Source organism: Sander lucioperca, chromosome 18 (genome assembly GCF_008315115.2).
Source record: "Sander lucioperca isolate FBNREF2018 chromosome 18, SLUC_FBN_1.2, whole genome shotgun sequence".
Classification (NCBI taxonomy): Eukaryota; Metazoa; Chordata; class Actinopteri; order Perciformes; family Percidae; genus Sander; species Sander lucioperca.
The window spans coordinates 21,276,846-21,297,635 of NC_050190.1; the positions used below are offsets into that span (position 1 = coordinate 21,276,846).

General features: G+C 35.2%; 2 protein-coding genes across 2 annotated transcripts in view; one reads left to right on the top strand and one right to left on the bottom strand.

The window, feature by feature from the left end:
• The window catches only part of si:ch211-266g18.10 (trichohyalin), a 33,200-nt gene extending 19,830 nt beyond the window's left edge, over positions 1–13,370 (top strand). Inside the window, exons 30-54 of the mRNA XM_035994946.1 lie at positions 258–350; positions 705–800; positions 982–1,032; positions 1,915–1,980; positions 2,291–2,332; positions 2,456–2,503; positions 2,603–2,671; positions 2,773–2,820; positions 2,945–2,992; positions 3,079–3,120; positions 3,203–3,271; positions 3,740–3,790; positions 3,917–3,961; positions 4,387–4,425; positions 4,578–4,610; positions 4,686–4,733; positions 4,825–4,887; positions 5,042–5,086; positions 5,258–5,299; positions 6,141–6,188; positions 11,175–11,210; positions 11,323–11,364; positions 11,444–11,488; positions 11,569–11,604; positions 11,742–13,370. Coding sequence (XP_035850839.1) covers positions 258–350; positions 705–800; positions 982–1,032; positions 1,915–1,980; positions 2,291–2,332; positions 2,456–2,503; positions 2,603–2,671; positions 2,773–2,820; positions 2,945–2,992; positions 3,079–3,120; positions 3,203–3,271; positions 3,740–3,790; positions 3,917–3,961; positions 4,387–4,425; positions 4,578–4,610; positions 4,686–4,733; positions 4,825–4,887; positions 5,042–5,086; positions 5,258–5,299; positions 6,141–6,188; positions 11,175–11,210; positions 11,323–11,364; positions 11,444–11,488; positions 11,569–11,604; positions 11,742–11,827 — 1,331 coding nt within the window. The 3' untranslated portion in view covers positions 11,828–13,370. The remainder of the gene's footprint in view (positions 1–257; positions 351–704; positions 801–981; positions 1,033–1,914; positions 1,981–2,290; positions 2,333–2,455; positions 2,504–2,602; positions 2,672–2,772; positions 2,821–2,944; positions 2,993–3,078; positions 3,121–3,202; positions 3,272–3,739; positions 3,791–3,916; positions 3,962–4,386; positions 4,426–4,577; positions 4,611–4,685; positions 4,734–4,824; positions 4,888–5,041; positions 5,087–5,257; positions 5,300–6,140; positions 6,189–11,174; positions 11,211–11,322; positions 11,365–11,443; positions 11,489–11,568; positions 11,605–11,741) is intronic.
• Positions 13,371–16,854: 3,484 nt separating this feature from the next.
• On the bottom strand, positions 16,855–18,275 carry fabp7a (fatty acid binding protein 7, brain, a). The gene is made up of 4 exons (XM_031310271.2): positions 18,074–18,275; positions 17,753–17,925; positions 17,569–17,670; positions 16,855–17,136 (listed from the first exon to the last, which is right to left on the bottom strand). The coding sequence occupies exons 1-4, from the start codon at positions 18,144–18,146 to the stop codon at positions 17,086–17,088; spliced, it is 399 nt and encodes a 132-aa protein (XP_031166131.1). The 5' UTR covers positions 18,147–18,275; the 3' UTR covers positions 16,855–17,085.
• Between the last annotated feature and the right edge of the window lie 2,515 nt (positions 18,276–20,790).

Below are 20,790 nucleotides of genomic sequence, written 5' to 3' on the forward strand. Positions count from 1 at the left end.
TACAAAGCCATCCATAGAGCCGTACAGGGAGCATTGCTAAAAAATACTGTTATGATACATATACAGTTTTTTTGACAATACAATATTTGTAAAAGCATAAGAAGTGCTTACTCATAGAAGATCACAAAGACAGGCCCGACCGGAGCCTAAAGAAGGCTAAATAGATTGATGTGTTTCTTTTGTTCAATGTAGGGTATTATTCTTTCCTCTGTTTAATTATGTGAAAGTATTCATTCAACTTTGCCTTTTTATTTCAGACGCTGGACCCAAAAAGGCTGTAAGGAGGATTAAAGTAGTCAAGAAGGAGGTTGCGCCTGTTCTGAAGGAACATCTTAATGTGACAAAAGCAGGTGAGATAATACAGCATGTAGAAAAACAGACCACAGTGACATTTTATCCTTGTGGTTAGTATTTGATGAATTTTGCAGTGACACAGCTTACACCCAGTTATTTAAACAGAACGAAAGAAATTAAAAACAGAGACTGCCGAAAATTACATTATTGGTCACTTGATGAAATAGCTTCAAACAACCTATGTTTACATGTCTCTATTAGTTTTCAACAAAAATCAAATTGCAATCACAATATATTAACAGTATTTAATATGTTTCAGCTACTTGGCAAAAACCAGCAATACAATGCTGTGTAAAAAAAGTGAAATAGAAACTGAACATGTTGCATAATCTTTCTGCTGTTCATTTCAGCTGATGAACCCAAGAAAGCAGTAAAGGTGGAGAAAGCTGCGAAAAAGCAGATAGTTCCTCTCCTGAAAAAGGAGCACATGAATGTTATAAAAACAGGTAAGTAACTGGCCACACTCTATATCACCATCATGTGAACTTTAAGAACATAATCAAAACAACTTGAAAAAGTATCAATCTGACATAGAAGTGACAGATTGAATTCCACCAACCATTATATGTTTATTGTGAACCTAAAATAGGATGATGAATTGTATTTGTTAATATTCTCCAATAATAGAAGTTCCTGAAGTTTCTAAGGTGAAAGCCAAAACAGAACATGCAAAGAAAGGTATGAGCATGCTTTTAATCTTTTGTGTCCATTGTCAATTACCGTAATTTGTAAAAGTAATCAGAATCAGAATCAGAATCAGCTTTATTGGCCAGGTTTGCGTAGACAAGGAATTTGACTCCGGTAATCTTTGCTCTCAAAGTACAACACTTAACATATTAGGAATAAAAAAAGAGATGACGGTAAGAATATAAAAAATAGTGTACAGTATAACAATACAATAATTTACAATTTTACAAAAAATATACAAAAGAGAGGGAAGGAATAGTGCAATATTGGTCAATAGACTGAGATGTTAGGATTTAAATATGAGTATAGTGCAAGGCAGAACAGTGCAATGGTAATATATTAATATGAATATAATGTTTTTTTTTGCTGTTTAGATGTTAGATCTCTCATTTGAAGGTGCTGTTGGTAGGATTGCGAAGATCCAGGACTTAGCCAAAACATTTGAACATCAACAACTTCTCAGTCCCTCCCCCCTTTCCGCTAAAGCTCAAAACGGTCTTCTAAGCCCCTCCCCCCACAAGGGAGAATGAATGTGTGTGCATGAGCAGTGATTGACACACAGTTAGACCCCCCCCCCCCCCCCTTGCCCTAATTGGTGCATCTGAACAGGAAGCTGTGGATTTTTGCAAATCGCACTACAGGCTGTAGGTGGTGCCAGAGGAGCCAGATTTTTTTTTTAAAATTACCTGCATTGTAGTTCTACTGGAACATAGGGTTAGTTTCAGCAAATATGACAGAAAGTAAGTCTTACCTACTGCATCTTTAATCTGACCACTCAAGAATGAATGTTTGCTGACACATAATCATGTTATAACACCACATAATTATCATATAATATATATATATATATAAAATATCATAATTTTCCACCAGTGGCAGTTCAGAAGGAGCCCAAGAAGGAACAAAAGGAAAAGATCGAAGCTAAATCCACCAAACCAGGTAATGCAAAGTCGCGTTGATGCCGAAGTCTGGAATCTAAAAAATAAATAAAGCTGAACCACAGGAAATCCTTGCATCAACAACTTTATATTATCCATCCCATTTATATCAATGAGGGTAGGCTAAATAACAGAATTCGGCAAAATGTGATTGTTGTCTTTTCACGCACCGATTGCAGGGAATTTAATCAGCAATATACCAAAATGACCAGATTATCAGTTTAAAATGCAGATGTTTTTGATGTAAATTTGAAAAATAACGAATCAAAAGGCAGAGCTCCACTAACTGTGTGTACTCTTTTGTGACACAGAAGTTCCAAAGGAAAAGACCAAAGTGGCTCCTGCTAAGAAAGGTAACACACATTATAAGTTTATGAGTTACTAATAATGTTTTCATCACCAAAGAGCAACATGATCATTTCACAATAAAAATAAAACTATCCTGCTGTAAGAAACATTGTGCCATTGACACACAGAAGCTGTTGTTCCAAAAGAAAAGGGCAAACCAGTCATCTTGAAAAAAGGTATGATAGGAGCATGTTATATTATTATAAAAAAAAAAATAAACAAATGTGGACCTGCAATTACTGTATTTGATTGTATTCCCAAATTTCTGCTGACAGAACAAGAGGACACTCCCAAAAATGTCTCTCTGGTTAAACAGCGAGTCAAAATAGTGCCTATGAAAAAAGGTACATTATTTTGTTTTGTGTTTTAGTGGTTTCAGATTCTTGCATGTTTTAGTGAATTGAGTCAGTGAGCCTAAGCATACACCCATTGTTTTTGTTTTCAGAAGTCAAGGCACCCAAAGACAAAGTAAAGGCGGTCTCTGCAAAGACAGGTATGGCACATTTTAAATATAAATATAAAACATATAAATATAAGGTAAAAATATTCATGACCCCAAGGGGATTTGGTTTTGCATAACGAACTAGGTCATTTGTAATGTAATATGTTTCTTTTAGCATCTGAGGATTCAAAACAGAAGCTTAAACTACCTCTAACAAAGAGAGGTAAGACATACTTTTGTATTTAGCTTTATCGTTCCAATGTGTCATCTTATTTTCTGGAATGACAAATCTAAAATCTCTTTACACAGAACCTGCTCCACTCAAGACAAAACCAGCCCCTTTTGTCAAAGGTAAGGACACTAAACAACATTTATTTGTCCACGTTTAAATTTAAAGCAATTGATTTTCTCACTCATTAATTCTTTCCTACAGAAGCAGAAGTACCACAAAAAAATGTTTCAATAACAAAGGAGAAGGTGAAGGTTGTGCCACTGAAGAAAGGTACATCTGTTTATTTACACTAGCTTTAATATTTTCCGTGTGCTCACCAATACAGTATGCATTTTAAGTGCTAACATTAAATGCTCCATTTATGAGTTTTGAATTGTAGAAATAACAAAACCATCTATTTTTTATTCAACTGTATGTATTATCACACTAATACTATAGGCTTATTTGATCTTTCATAGTGCCTGTAACTCCAAAAGAGAAAGTGGAGCCAGCACCAACAAAAATAGTTGCAGCAGTGATTAAACTAGTTTTACCCACCAAATATCATCCATATTCATATCATACCTAATATACTGTACATGATATTTAAATATTTTGTTTTATTTTGACAGTGTACTTCAAACATTGCTTATCAGTGTGTAGATAAACTGCAGTTGGAAATGAGCTATATTAACATGGACACAAAGTGCTGTAAACAGACAACTGAACTGATATTTTTGTTATTATTATTTGCTTTAGGAGCTGAGGTTCTCAAGGAAAAGAAGGCCAAGCCAGTCACTTCCTCAAAAGGTTTGTATTGTGTTTTCTTCATTTATTCTTTTATTTTTAATCAGGTTTCAGATTTGCAATAGTTTCTTTTTGGTTTCTTACTTAACGGTATACATTAGAATTAATGTGGCCGTGCATTTTCTCTAGCACCTGTTATCAAAGCAAAACCTAGATCTGCTGAAAAGAAGAAAGGTATGAGTAGCTATTAACATGTGGCTGCTAAGAAATGCTCATACAGACTTCATGTTTGCCATATGATAATGGCGCAGCTTAAAACAGCAATGTTGAAAATATCATCATGAATTACATTTCAAAGGTGTTGAGGAAACTACCCCAAATTTGTTGTTACATAGTGTTTTCATGTTCATGTTTAAACTTGACTTGAAAATGGATATGACTTACAGATGACAAATCTGTTTTAATGAATTGGGATTACCTAAAAAAGACTGTAGAAGAGCCGAAGAACTTGAAATTTTGGAGATGCATGTTTTTCACACAGCAGAGATGGCATGCTTTATCTAAGCTGCTTTGCGTAGGTGTGAAAAGTGGCTTGAAAAAGGCGTGTAGCATTTCAAATAGAGTTATTGTGACATTTCCCCTTGTTTATTTTAATGCAGAAGCTGTTGTGAAAGAAAAGGCAAAAGTCTCAAAGAAAGGTGCTGATTAGTTGTACTTTCTGTCTAATAGAATAGAGTGTGGGTGCATTGTCCACAATTTCAAGAACTATGATATAGTTTCAGTACATCATCTGTCACTCATCAAACCGCAAGAATCATCACGCCACTTGTTTTTTCTTCTTTCAATGTAGAACCTGAGGCCAAGCCGGTTCTTGCCAAAAAAGGTAATGCAGATACAATCCATATTTAATTGGCAAATGTTAACTATTCTTAACACAAATCTTCTTTTTTACACTCAGCACCTGAGGTTGCAAAGGAGAAGCCTAAGCCAGCTCATGAGACGAAAGGTAAATATTTGATTAAAGCAACAACAATGTAAACTAAAACAACAACAAAAATAAAATCATAATCTAATTATTTTTTCTTCATTTGAATTAGCTCCTTCTAAAACAGAAGCTGAAACAAAGAAGGAAAAGGTCAAATCCCTTCTAAAGACAAAAGGTAGCCAGCCACTGCCATCTGCCTGCAGATCATCTAGTTTTATATAATCAGAAGTTAATTACCATAGTGTTACTTCAGCAACTATAACCAAACTATATAACAAAAATACTTACTGAGTATCAACATTACATTACTTACATTCTTATTTACTCAGAGCCCAAAGTGCCAGAGGACAAAGTCAAACCAGCTCGTGAAAAAGGTACAAAAACAACATACTTCTCACATTGTCATGTTTGGTGGCAAATACATAAACTGAATAGAAAACAAATCAGCTCTTTGTGTCAGTTAGGCAACTTCCTTTGATGTGCTGTAATTATTTACTAAGCATTGCCACAAATAAACATTTATTAACATGAACATTTTCTCCCAGCATTGTTGAGGAAAAAGGCCAAACCAGTTCATGTAAAGAAAGGTACATTAGTGATGCTTCAATGGGAGCAATCCATATAACCAGTGTGTGATTGTGCTTAAAGTGATCAAGTCACAAAATACAGGTCATTGTATTCTGTAAAAAGCTCTGATTGGGATGCTCAGAAGAGAAACAAGCATTTTGCCTATGAGATCAACAATACATTTAGGAAGTGATTTCTCTGCTGCAGCTCCATAGGCAAACAGCGGTTTCTATACAGTGATCCTGAGAAACACTGTATGCTTCTTTAGACAGGTGAAGTTGGTAGATCTGCAAAGCACTGCACACAGATTTTGTTAGGCTTTTATAGCTCACCTCTTACTTTCTAAAAGATAAACAATAAAGTGCTAAGATGCCAAAGCAAAGGCTATCCACTAAGCATTAACAATGTGTTGTAAATGTTGAAATATGTGGAACGTATCTGGATGCTTCATGCCCTTTGCTCTACAGTAGAAGATTCCACTTAAAAAAATAGAAAAAGAGAATATGAAACAGGCATTGCACAGAGCCTGAAGCATTCAAAAGTGGACAAACCAACACTAGTTAAGTGGTTTTCCAGAGCACACTTCAGATCATTGTTTTTGCAGATAAGCCCACAAAAAAGGTCCAAATTAATATTTCTCTGCTCGACAGTGAAGAAATGTCTAACACTAATTACAGCTTTTTAGATGTAGATTGCTTATGCTCTGCAAGCTGCTTTAAGCTTTGAAAAATTGAATGTTGTTATGGTAAGCCTGTAGCTCCAACTGTGATATGCATTGTTGGAAAATTAGCTAATTGTTGCTTCCGCTCTCAAGTTCTGTGTCCCGATTAGCAGAGTCCGACCTTAGTTTTACTTTTGCAGAAATGGAGACTCCTAAAGAAAAGGACAAACTTGCTGCAGTGAAAAAAGGTACAGTGTTTGTACAAATACTCTGACCTCTGGTCGATCCCCAGTCCAGGCTGGGCTCATCTGTGTGGAGTTTGCATGTTCTTCCAGACTTTCTTTAACATACTATATGTTGACTTTTTAATCACTTTTTTCAACATAAAACATCTATGACTGTTTTAGACATATTTTATTTCTTTGGATGGTGGCTCTGTGGTTAACACTGCTACCAGTAAGTAGGCCCTGCAGACTCTGACCCCTGGTTTGATCACCAGTCAGGGCTAGGCTTTTGTGTGTGGAGTTTGCATGTTCTTCCAGACTTTCTTTGACATGATATACATTAACGTTTTTAATGAATGTTTTCGACATACCACTCTATGACTTTTTTGTCACTTTTTTTGACATTCTATACTATTACTTTTTATTACTTTTTTCAACATAACTATACTATGACTTCTTTATCACTTCTTTCAACATGCTACGCTATGACTGTTTTAAACGCGTTGTATTTTGTGGGACGATGGCTCTGTGGTTAACACTGCAACCAATAAAAAAGCCTGGGCTCTTCTGTGTGGAGTTTGCATGTTTTTCCAGGCTTTCATTGGCATACTATATATTCACTATTTAATTAATGTTTTTGACATAATATACTATGACTTTTTTTATCACGTTTTCAACAGTGACTTATTCATCACTTTATGACATGCTATACTATGACTTTTTTGACATTCTATACTGACTTTTTTCAACATACTGTACAATGACTTTTTTATCACTTTTTTCGTCATGCTATACTATGACTTTTTTATCACTTTTTTCGACATGCTATACTATGACTTTTTTATCACTTTTTTAGACATACCCTACTATACTGTGACTTTTTTGACATTCTATACTATGACTTTTTTCGACATTCTATACTATGACTTTTTTGACATTTTATACTGACTTTTTTCAACATACTGTACTATCACTTTTTCATCACTTTTTTTGACATGCTATACTGACTTTTTTTCAACATACTTTACTAGGACTTTTTATCACTTTTTTGACATACTGTACTATGACTTTTTTATCACTTTTTTCAACATGCTTTACTATGACTTTTTCGACATACTATACTACGACTTTTTTATCGCTTTTTCAACATACTATATACTGTGACTTTTTTCGACATGCTATACTATGACTTGTTCGACATACTATACTATGACTTTTTTATAATTTTTTTTGGACATACTATACTATGACTTTTTTGACATGTTATACTGACTTTTTTCAACATACTGTACTATCACTTTTTTATCACTTTTTTTGACATGCTATACTGACTTTTTTCAACATACTATACTATGACTTTTTTTAACCCTTTTCTTTCGACATACTATACTATGACTTTTTTTCGACATGCTATACTTTGACTTTTTTATCACCTTTTTTCGACATACTATACTGTGACTTTATCACTTTTTTCGACATACTATCCTGTGACTTTTTTGACATTCTATGCTATACTTTTTTTGACATGCTATACTATGACTTTTTTCGACGTGCTATACTATGACTTTTTTGATATGCTATACAATGACTTTTTTGACATACTATACTGTGACTTTTTTGACATTCTATGCTATACTTTTTTTGACATGCTATACTATGACTTTTTCGACATACTATACTATGACTTTTTGACATGTTATACTATGACTTTTTTCGACATGCTATACTATGACTTTTTTATCGCTTTTTTCGACATGCTATACTATGACTTTTTTCGACATACTATACTGTGACTTTTTTATCACTTTTTTCGACATAGGCTACTATACTATAACTTTTTTACCACTTTTTTTGACATACTATACTATGACTTTTTTATTACATTTTTTTCGACCAGCTATACTATGACTTTTTTCGACATACTATACTATGACTTTTTTATTACGTTTTTTTCGACCAGCTATACTATGACTTTTTTCGACATACTATACTATGACTTTTTTCGACGTGCTATACTATGACTTTTTCGACATACTATACTATGACTTTTTGACATACTATACTATGACTTTTTTCGACGTGCTATACTATGACTTTTTCGACATACTATACTATGACTTTTTGACATGCTATACTATGACTTTTTTATTACGTTTTTTCGACATGCTACACTATGACTTTTTCGACATACTATACTATGACTTTTTGACATACTATACTATGACTTTTTTCGACGTGCTATACTATGACTTTTTCGACATACTATACTATGACTTTTTGACATGCTATACTATGACTTTTTTATCACTTTTTTCGACATAGGCTACTATACTATAACTTTTTTACCACTTTTTTTGACATACTATACTATGACTTTTTTATTACGTTTTTTCGACATACTATACTATAACTTTTTTATTACGTTTTTTCAACATGCTATACTATGACTTTTTTATTACGTTTTTTCGACCAGCTATACTATGACTTTTTCGACATACTATATTATGTCTTTTTTATCACTTTTTTCGACATAGTATACTATGACTTTTGACATTCTATGCTATACTTTTTTTGACATACTATACTATGACTTTTCAACAAGGTATACTATGACTTTTTCATCACTTTTTTTCGACATAATATACTATGACTTTTTCAACATGCTATACTATGACTTTTTTGTCACTTTTTTCGACATGCTATGCTATGACTTTTTCGACATACTATACCATGACTTTTTCGACATACTATACCATGACTTTTTCGACATACTATACTATAACTTTTTGACATTCTATGCTATACTTTTTTGACATACTATACCATGACTTTTTTCAACATGCTATACTATGACTTTTTTATTACATTTTGTCGACATGCTATACGATGGCTTTTTTATAAATTTTTTCGACATGCTTTACTATGACTTTTTCGACATACTATACTATGACTTTTTCAATATGCTATACTATGACTTTTTTCATGACTTTTTTGACATGTTGTACTATGACTTTTTCACCATTAATTTTTCTACATGCTATACTATGACAATAATTTTTTCGAAATACTACACTATGACTTTTTGGACATAATATACTATGACTTTTTCGACATGCTATACTATGACTTTTTCAACATACTATACAATAACTTTTTTAATCCCTTTTTTCGACATACTATACTATGGTATTTTTTATAACTTTTTTCAACATACTATACTATACTATGACTTTTTTACCACTTTTTTCGACTTACTATACTATGACTTTTTCGACATACTATGACTTTTTCGACATACTATATTATGTCTTTTTTATCACTTTTTTCAACATAGTATACTATGACTTTTTTGACATACTATACCATGACTTTTTTCAACATGCTATACTATGACTTTTTTATTACGTTTTGTCGACATGCTATACGATGGCTTTTTTATCAATTTTTTCGACATGCTTTACTATGACTTTTTTGACATACTATACTATGACTTTTTCGAGATGTTATCCTATGACTTTTTTTATCAGTTTTTTCGACATGATATACTATGACTTCTTTGACATACTATACTATGACTTTTTCATCCCTTTTTTTGACATACTATACCATGACTTTTTTTATCACTTTTTTCGACATACTATACTATGACTTTTTTTATCACTTTTTTTGACTTACTTTTTCGATATACTATACTTTTTTCATCACCTTTTTTCGACACCAGTTTTTTAAATCACTGATATGCCTAAATTTTTTAACTTTATCCACACAAATTTTATATCAATACATTTGCAAATGCTTTCTGGTCCCACGGTGAGGTCATTATATTGATATAGTTTAAGCTTTTTTGAGGCTTCTTCGATGAGAAGTTTACCAGGACTTTTTCAATTAATACAGTAGCAAGCAGTTTATACACACCAGGTGTGATAATTAAACATCAAAGCCAGGGCTAGACTTGATTACAGCTGGAACGTCCAGTTTCTGTTCTCCTATACCATAGTCTCCCTTTGCCAGACCATTCTCCAAGGCGCTGCTGAGGATGGTCTAGCTAGTCCACATAGTGATCCGGGATGGGAGAAAAACGTGCTCTGGTTTTTTGGCATTTCTTTAAACCTATCACAATCGTCATGGGCGGCATTAAGCTCCGCACGGAGCTGCTGCAAAATAGCCTCGGGAAGGAACTTTTTTTGGTGGAACGTGTACGTTCAAAAGTTGTTTTAGTCGTGCAACAGAAAACTCAGATTGGACAGGTAGTCTAGCTAGCTGTCTCAATTTACCATGCAGAGATCTGAGGAGCAGTTAATCATAGTCCTCATAAATCGACCGGATTTTTAAATTTCAAGTGGAATGTTGTGGAAATAAACTACATGACACCGCACTTTTCCCCAGACAAAAGGTTACAATTACAGACAGTAATATGAACACCTAGAAAATGCATTTCCTACAGAAACTGTGTGTTAATGCTGAGAAGCTAAATTGCTAAAGCTAATATGCTGGCTTAAATGCGTAACAAGAAAGCGAAGTAGTGAGAATAGTTTTTAATTAGTACGAATTTCATTGAAATGTAAGATAGCACCAATAATATATGAAACAACAGTCGAATATTTTATGGTTTTCTGAAAAGCTCATGTGTCCTGAGTGCATTTACACCTGTACTTAGAGCTGTCTACTTGTGATCCGATCACTCAGGATTTTAATACCAGGTCAAAACGGGGCCTTTTTCTCTCCATATCTATATATTTATATGTCCTTCTCTGTCAATATATCTGTCTGCTGTAACGAAATAGTGGCACAGATAGGCAAAACATTTGAACCCCTATCATTTTTTACTCTTTATTTTGTATCCTTCATCCCTTTCCCACTTTTTAAGCTATTTATACTGCTTCAGCTGCAATCTTGATTCTTAAGAAACATTGTGACCAGACAGTTTACAGTACACCTGCTACTGTAGACCTGAATTATTCATGGACAAAAATAACCTTTTTTTTTCTTTTTTTTTGTTGGAAAAACCAGTTGAGAAGAAGGCAGCCAAAGAAGAGAAAGCTAGAGGTACAGTGTGCAATCAGCATTGAACATTAATATCAAATCAGCAAAATTAGCTGAATGTCTATGTGAAATATTTGACTAATAATAGTTATTAATCTTGCGTTGCTATTTACAGAGGACAGAATTCTTAAAGAGATACAGGAGCCAGCAAAGAAAGGTATAATTGTTTGTTAAGCAGCTAAAATCTGAGTGTTCAAACTTTATTTACTCGCAAATAAATGCTCTTTTTGTTGTAGGAAAACCTGCTGAGAAGAAAGTTGCCAAGGAGAAGAAAATAAAAGGTATTTTATAGCGAAGCTCTAATTTTGGGTAATATAACACTGTATTGTTTATGGTTAACATTGTGTTCTTATTTTGATAGCAGAGCCTTCTGTATCAGACAGCTTTCAAATGGAAGGTAAGTACAAATTCCCCTCTCAGAACCGAAATACCGCACAAGTGTGCAAATTGCATGATCCGTCTTCTGTCGGGATGCCAGAGAGAGGCAAGGAGTGCACTGAACTGTACTGTTGTATATTGTACTGTCCTCCACAGAAGAGCTGCCCTACTTCCAATGTTTCTTTGTGGACGAGGATGAGGCCCAGTTTCCTTTCTACGCCTTCTCACCGCTACAAATTTGAAGCTTCAGTCTGAATCCAGTCTGAGGTTTACAATTGAGTCAATTTTACTGATAATGACACGGTCACGTCACGCCCTGCACTGCTGAAACGCAGCATGCTGTCCACTGATGGTCTTCAAGAGAAAACCCTGGACAGCAGAAGATGAGGGGTGATTTTATGTGATGGACCGACTTTATTTTACTTCCAGATTTGGTTGAGCTCTCATACCAAATACATGCAGCTTGTGTCATTCCTTTCCATTTTTTTTATTATTATTTTATTGTTTTGAAAGGTGGATATAATCAAAATGATGGAACAATATTGTATATTACCTCTGTGGATCATTCATTTGGATCCTCACAGCAACACATTTTTTAAGAAGGAACATAATGTTGTAAACGGACTACAAACATGGCCACAATTGCTGATTCAAGGCGGACAAGGGTTCAATTCTCACATTTACTTGAAAAATGGTTTGTACAGTAATCGTACTTACATTTTTATGCACCGTCATCTGTGTAATTTTAACTTTTCCTTCATTGCATTGTAGTTGGCAATTTTTCTAATGCTGAACTTCCTGCTATTAAAAGCCCTTGAACGAACAATTGAGCATTTATAGTGTTTGTGCATAATTCCATTATTCTTGCTATTGTTTCAGTCATTTTAAGGAAACCTTGTTCCTCACAAATATTCCTCTATCTAAAGAAAGGAACGTTTTTTTTTCTGTTTCTGTATACTATGTCTGTTATGTGTAAAAAGGAATGACCACGCACTGTATATGAGAGCTCCCAAACGAACAGAACAGAAACACTACCTTTAAAGTCTTATTAAATGGCTGACATGTGCACCAGCTCCTCATTTTGACATTGGTGCTAAAAAAAAAAGCATTGCCTGTACTGTCAGAATGAGGTTTGAGTTCATATTTACTTTTTTTACCATCAAGTATTAGATTTATTCTATAACTGGACGACATGTTGGAAAAGTTCTTTTTCCAGCTGTAACTCTGTTCTGATTCTTTTACTTAAGGCATTTGAATATGATGCTACTTGTTTTAGTCAATGAGAGGGCGAGTATAAGTCTTTTCTTGCACTGTTATCAAAGATGTTTTACAAGCTGGAACATTAAAAGTAGGGCACATGTGATGGATTTCTTTTGTCAATCAAAAGGGATGTGGCTAACAGCGATTTCTTGATAGACCAAAAACACGTCACTAACTTTGGTCAGTGGCTGTTTGTCTGTGTGCATAATGTAGAAACATGATATATTTTAGCAACCTTTTGAACAGGTTCTTAACATATATACCATGATATCAATGCATCACCTCTTTTATTTTATTACATCTTATTAACTGTATATACAAAAAGTTACCGGATTCATACAGATTATGAATATCCTGTGCATGTGATGTACAGTGTGGGTTACATGATTTCAGATTGATTTTTAAGTCACGTATTTGAAATCTCTGAAGAATGATAGAAGATAATGACAAGTGAGCTGCACGAATCAGCTTGTCTAATTTGACAACCTGAATGTGGGTGTTAACATGATCATGTCGAAGTTATTTATCACATGGAAATGAAACATTTATATCTTTGGTCAGATCTGCACAGAGTTTGATTACACTCTAAATTGATGCAGATGGCGTCACACGTTTGGGCAGACGATTTCAGATATAAACTTATGCAAACTTATTTCGCAGCTTGTACCAGCTGTTGTTTACAAATGGCTCTTTACATTACGCTCCATATGCCGCGTAGAAGACAGTTAATTCAGCTTGTGGCATTACTCCCAAGTCTACTCAAAAGTAAATCCACTTATCATTTTTATATTAGAATAATAAAAACACTCTCTGTTACACTTTACTTGAAGGTATCTACATAAGAGTGACAAGACACTGCCATGAACGTGTCATAAACATTAGTCATAAACTTTAAACGTTTATGACATAACACTTCTTTTAGTAAGTGTCATTTGGTTTTTGTCATGAAAAGTTATGGTTAGGGTTAAGGTTAGGGTTCATGTGTCATGACTGTGTCATGACACTGTCATGTGTTCATGACACTGTCATGTCACTCTTATGTAGATACCTTCAAGTAAAGTGTTACCAAACACTCTTTATTAGTCCGGTGCATAAGACCCTCTGCAGCCCACAGTGAGCTCAGGCTCCAGTAACTCCTGGAGTTTTATAGGGTGATGCTCCACTATTGCTGATGTTGTGTACAGTAGGTTTTGTTTTCCAAAATGACAGTGCACTGTCTTTGAATATTTATTTTGAGTTATTGGATTTTAGTAAAGATGTGGTTGCTAGTATAACACAATATGTTTTGATTCATGGTGACAAAACATGAATATTTGTTTCAATTGTTATAACTGAATTGTATCTAAAGACTTCCTTTAACTAGGTAAACGTGCAATACATATTTTTTTTTGAATATCTCAGTGATCAACACACTGTATGTTTGTCTGTTAGTCCTTGAATGAAATGTGCATGATGTGTGTGTTTTTTGTTTTATGCTCACAAATGTTTTTGTGATATTTTTTCCCAACTTTGAGAATGGCAACATTAAATACTTGAACTATGAATCATAACTGACATTTGTCTCTCAATGATGCTGCTAACATGTACAAGTACCTAACCATTAATCTTTAAAATAATCTTATTGTATATAGTTCAATAAATGGAAGAAAAAAAAGTTGTATCCCCTGAACCATTACTACTGAAACAGCTCTTTAGCTGCAGTTAAATCACATTATCATTTATCAATTCAACACATGCTTGTGAATAGTAACAATTTGACATAAAACATAGCAACTCAAGTGTTTCTTTTGTAAGTCTTGTCTTTCTGTAAAGGTGCCAACCACAACAACAACATACAAACAATATTGTGTGGTCAATGTAGTCTCAAAGTTAATGTTAAAACTAAGTAGATAAAAAATAAAGCACAAAACAAAACCAAAAAAAGTAATTATTGACATATTATATATTATTTATGCATATACATTTTATACAGTTTTGCATGTGGGAGCAGGTTCTTCAGTCCAGATATTTTAATTATCTATATCATCATTTGTAATGAAGGTTGCCTAATGATGAGGTTATGATAACTCCAAGGTATTATTTTTCCATGAATAGCTAATATTGACACATTTTCTTGCTCTTTTTATTGTTTTTGATTCCAACATATTAGCATATGTTCATGTAAGTGTCAGGGATCTATAGGGAACTTTAAAAATACTGAGTCCAAATTCTCCCAGTGAAACCCCACCCACCTAAGAAATGGATTGACTAGCCACCAACCAAACTCTGTATAATATTTTGACTATTTAAAGATTTAGATTTTTATGTATACATTTAACTATTCAGTTAGGCCATTTTCTGTGAATTGTATCTCTCAAAATGTTAATTTAAAGCCATCTCCAATCTACTCTGCCAGGAATGTAATTGTAGTGGAGCGTACAAAACCCATTTATTTGAATTTAACATTTAATTGTTTTGCCTATAAACAGCCATATTTTAAGATAATGTGCCTAAACATTTTCAGTCTGTCTTAAAACCCTAACGTGTGTAATATGTGTTATCATAGAACATGTATTTATTTCAAGTACGTAGCATAAATCTATGCCACACACCACAGCATTCATAGCCTAAGCTAATTTGCCATGTCCGTCCCTAGATGGGCCTAAAATAAATAAAACTTAACAAAAAATACATAAAAAACAGTACAAAACATAAACTATACTATAATAAAAAAAGACTTTCCTGTAATTTAACTTTTAAATGACATGAGGAGCAGTTTCCTCAATAGAAGCTACACCCCCTGATGAATGTGTTTGAATGGGAAACAGTAAAATTAAAACAAACTGTAGGGGCTATACAGTTGATGGTCAGCTCGTCACGCTATATGTCCCTAATGAGGCCAGAGAGGGGTTACTACTGGCCAGTTTACACCGCTGACACAGTTTCCACACAAAGAGAAAACGCCCTCTGCTTTCCTGGGAAGCGTACTGAGAACAGAAGAAGCTACAATAAACGTTTAGCTCTCACTGTTTCTCCAACATGGAATGTGATAATGACTCCTTTTCGGTGTGATTGTGCCGCTGTTAATTTTTTCACATAAACTCGCCGGAACAACTTGTTACTGTTTTCACCCCTAAATACTTATGCAAATGATTTTGCCTGGTTTTGTGAGAATAGAGGCACTTTTTGGCATACTGTAACTGGAGCATAAAGACCGATTTTGATTGAAATTAATTCAGTGAGCAACAGCCAAATGAGTTCCACTCCAGTTACCGTGGATTCTTTGTGTCACATGCTATTCAGAGGTGGCCAAAAACTTGGCAGTTTGTGCACTGAGACAAGAAGAATGGCCACTTGTAGTCACAGTGTTCAGTAGGCTAGACACAGCTCACAGGGCAGGACAGGGAGGCTTTAGCTTGGTTTCTTAAAATGAGAAAGATAGAGGATTGATGAGGGGATTTTAAAATGAACACAAATTTTAAAACAGCCTCTAATATTAGACCTTGAACTACTAACTGTGGGATATTGGATTGTTACAATTGAAACTGTCCATATCCGGCTCAGGGTCCTTTCGTATCTTATCTTGCCTGCTTGCATTCAATCACGGTTGGTCCAAACACCATCGAATGATGCCTCTACGTAATGACACCACAACTAAAACCGGATTATTGAGCGAGTGACATCAGCACCCCCACCCCCTCCTGCTCCTAGTCATCTCTGACCATCTGGGGGTTACTTGAGGACATTACTTCCCTTGAGTTCAGTGCTCACACAGGCTGCTGCTGCACGGTCGGCTCTGGCCTGCACCGTCACCCTGCAGCTGTCACCTGGAACTGACCCATCACAGGGAAAGCACTGTTCCCACAACTTAAGTTGACATATTTGAAAAGAAATGTAGGACTGCATTCAAAGTAGCATTAAATAAACAATACCCTATATAAAAAGAGAGAGAGCTCTGCTAAGATAAAGTGGTACTGATGGAGCTCTTGTGATTTAAATACCAACTAAAAAAATGTGTCAGAGACATCAGGAAGGTTTAGTCAAGCAGTTTATTTTTTCCCTTTTTCACATGTGACACACAGAATGAAATAGTGTTAGGCCCTTCACAGTCTGAACTTCTTACATAAGATCTTACAAAAGATTTCCCAAAATATTTATCTCATGTGACAATTGCATATCACTGCATACTGTTACAAACATCCAAAAATACAAACTTGATTGCAGTGCAGGGATGATTTGCACATTCAAGTGGATGGTAAAGTTAGGCTTTCTCATATGTGCGGACTGCCTCGACTCCCTCAAAAGTCAAAGTCTGTGAGGCAGAGAAGAAAGAAAGCAAAAGCAAGACAGACTGTATTACATGATGCCAGTTAACATTTAGCTGTGATTTTAATGCATGGTCTAGAAATCGTTTGGGTCATATGTCATCAATAATTACACTATTGCAAAGGCGGGGCAAGTTTATTTATACAGCACATTTAGACAACAGGGCAATTCAAAGTAGGGCTGCACAATTAATCGCAATTTTCATCGAAATCGCAAAATGGACTAGTGCAATATCCAAATCGCAGGGAGGCGCAATACTTGTTAAAGGCAAAATATGTGTCAAACCATTCTGAATGAAGTATTGTGGTGCTGCAGAGAAGTTGTATCCTATACATCCTATCCTACAGACAGAAAACATCTTTGTTTGGTACAGATCCTCGCATAAATCACACTATAACCATTTCAATTTTAATCTTACCGCCACCAGCTTCCCATCCTTGATTTCTCTGACAAATTTGGTCTCCTTGCCGTCCCACTTCTGCACTTGCACAAGTTTATCTCCTTCCATGGTGAAGGTAGACTGCAAGCACAAGCACATATAATTTAAGGTCAATCTACAGCCAGAGCACAGTGATTATCCGCCGACGTTTTATTCATCTTACTTTGACATGCCGGTCATCAGCTGTGGTCTCATCAAACTCCTCTCCAAGTTTGGAAGAGATCTCAGTGTTTCTGAAGGTGCTCAGGGTTTTTATCACCACTTTGTCCCCATCCTGGCTGATCTCTACTGTCGGTTTGGTGACATTGCCCACTTGTCTTGTGGCAAAACCAACACCTGTTGAAAAAAAAAAATATTAATATAGTTATTTTACTTCTTTTCTGTACCTAAAGTGAAAATCTATAAGCAAAAACGTATATCCTATTAACACGTATGCACACACTACAATTAGCTCTTATTTCAAGGAGAAAATAATTGATCTTACCAAGTGCCTTCATGTATTCATCAAAGTTCTGGCTGTCGACCAGTTTCCATGTAGCACAGAAAGCATCAACCATTTTTGCAGAAGTTATTGGTCCAGTTCAGTGTCAAACTGTCAAACAGCGTCTGTTCTCCGTGCAGTAAATCCTACAGAAGGTCTGCCTGCGATATTAATACTGTGACAGAAGGCGGGGACTCGAGCATCAGCGGGAAAGCTGATTGGATTTTCCAGATGCTCCGTGGGCTGTGATTGGTCATCGCAAAATGTTCGGCGGTAATGGCAAAATGCTCGGTGGTATGATCGGTTGACATGTTGTAACATGAATGGTAACTATTAACTGTACTGTACTGTCTCCCTGAGAAACATGCAACTATAGATAAAATGTATTTACTACAAAGACACTTTCTACACACTCTTTTCTATTTATATATACTGTATATATATATATATGTATTTTATTTTATAACATACAATAATATGACATGCTATAGTGTGACAGTTTTTATTGCATACATATGGCATACAATTTTTTTATCGCACACTATACTACGACTTTTTATGACCATTTTATTGACACAAGCCAAAAATGTTTGGAACCACTGCAGTTTTCTAAAATGTTAAGATTTCAATTGTCAAACAAGATGCTGCTTTCCCTACGTTCACACACTGTGTTCTGGAGGACAGTTAAATGAACGAGGCTTGCCTGTAAACCTTTTAAGTAAAACACACAAAACACTATAGTGTTTTACTTAAAAACACTACATACTGAGTGTCTCTTAGAATTCATTTTCTGATCCCCAGGCAGTGTTTTTGGCATGTTGCTGTGTCATTCTGCTCAGAGACAATCAGAAGTGTTTTACTCACTTAGCTTTATTAGAACATGCCAACTATTCTACAAAGACACACACTACAGACCACACAAATGTTCACTTACAAAAGGAAAAGAGCCAAAAGAATCTATTTGTTTTGAAACTAAAAATAGTATGATATTTATTAACTCTCCACTGCTACCGAACTACTGAGGATATGAAAGACTGACGGTGCATGAAACAGACTGTATACATACAGTATATGGACATTTACTCTCCTGGACTTTCTTGTATTAGAGCTGACATTTTTTAAGATATTGGAGGTGATTGTTTTCTGTAGCGAGGTGGGCTTCCGTTAACCCTTTATTTCCCATCATACCACGCTATACTAGTTGCCATAATAACAAGAAAAACCTTTGGAAACTGTTTTATTCAAGATGAATTTTAAACAGATAAAGCTGCCTAGGTGTGCATATACAAATGTTCACATATGCTGGGTTTGTTTTGGAAAAGAATGTCACTTTGTCTTTTTTTAATGTGATAAAACATTTACTGCACTCTGTACCAGACTGTTTTTATTTTTATATAATTCATGAATTACTCTTGGGGAAATTCCTATTTTTCACTTCTTTCTGCAGTTAAGGGTTTGGTGCCTTGTTCAAGGAACCTCAGCATTGCCCAAGAGGTGAACTGGCACCTCTACAGCTACCAGTCCACACTCTTATGAGTTTAGAAAAGGTGTACGCTCAGTTGCCAGTTTGAGGTCCAGCTGGCTAAAACTAATGCATTCTAATACAACAGTCCTTCGTGAAAAGTCATAGTATAGTATGTCATAAAAAGGTAATGAAAAATGTCATAGGATAGTATGTCATTAAGTCATAAAAAAGTCGTAGTATACACTGTGTTCCAAATTATTATGCAAATTATATTTTACACTGATTTTCCTAAATAGTCGATGCAAATGACAGTCAGTATAATTTTCAAGTCACCAACCGTTAGGGTATAAGTCAAATTTCATTGAACAAACCACCCAATGAAAACAGGATTTTTTTCAAAAATAAAAAACTCAAAATGCACTGTTCCACATTATTATGCACAACAGAGTTTCCAAACATTTTATAGGTTTTAAGGCACTGAAAATGGTCATTTGCTGAATTTGCAGCATTAGGAGGTCATATTTACTAAAATCAAAAGCTATTTATATCAAACCCATCTTAACAGGGCAAGTTACATGAAGAGATCTGTGGCTGATTCACAGCACACATGGGTTATAAGGCATAATTAGGAAGGTTTCTGCCAGACAAATTCATCAGATTAAGAGAGCAGCTGCTAAAATGCCATTACAAAGCAGCAAACAGGTATTTGAAGTTGCTGGTCCTGCGAACGTCAAGGTGTAGGATCCTCCAGAGGCTTGCAGTTGTGCATAAACCTACTATTCTACCACCCCTAACCAATGCTCACAAGCAGAAAAGGTTGCAGTGGGCCCAGAAATACATGAAGACTCATTTTCAAACAGTCTTGTTTACCGATGAGTGCCGTGCAACCCTGGATGGTCCAGATGGATGGAGTAGTGGATGGTTGGTGGATGGCCACCATGTCCCAATAAGGCTGCGATGTCAGCAAGGAGGAGGTGGAGTCATGTTTTGGGCCAGAATCATGGGGAGAGAGCTGGTAGGCCCCGTTAGGGTCCCTGAAGGTGTGAAAATGACCTTGGCAAAGTATGTAGAGTTTCTGACTGACCACTTTCTTCCATGGTACAAAAAGAAGAACTGTGCCTTCCGTAGCAAAATCATCTTCACGCATGACAATGTACCATCTCAGGCTGCAAAGAATACCTCTGTGTCATAGGCTGCTATGGGCATAAAAGGAGAGAAACTCATGGTGTGGCTCCCATCCTCCCCTGACCTCAAC

What these genes read in the sequence shown, in the direction of transcription:
- fabp7a (XM_031310271.2), bottom strand. Translation starts at nt 18,146, where the DNA reads ATGGTTGATGCTTTCTGTGCTACATGGAAACTGGTCGACAGCCAGAAC. An exon ending in CTGATGACCGGCATGTCAAA is followed by an intron (nt 17,671 to 17,752) that starts GTAAGATGAATA and finishes TTGTGCTTGCAG; the next exon opens with TCTACCTTCACCATGGAAGG. An exon ending in AGGATGGGAAGCTGGTGGCG is followed by an intron (nt 17,137 to 17,568) that starts GTAAGATTAAAA and finishes TCTGCCTCACAG; the next exon opens with ACTTTGACTTTTGAGGGAGT.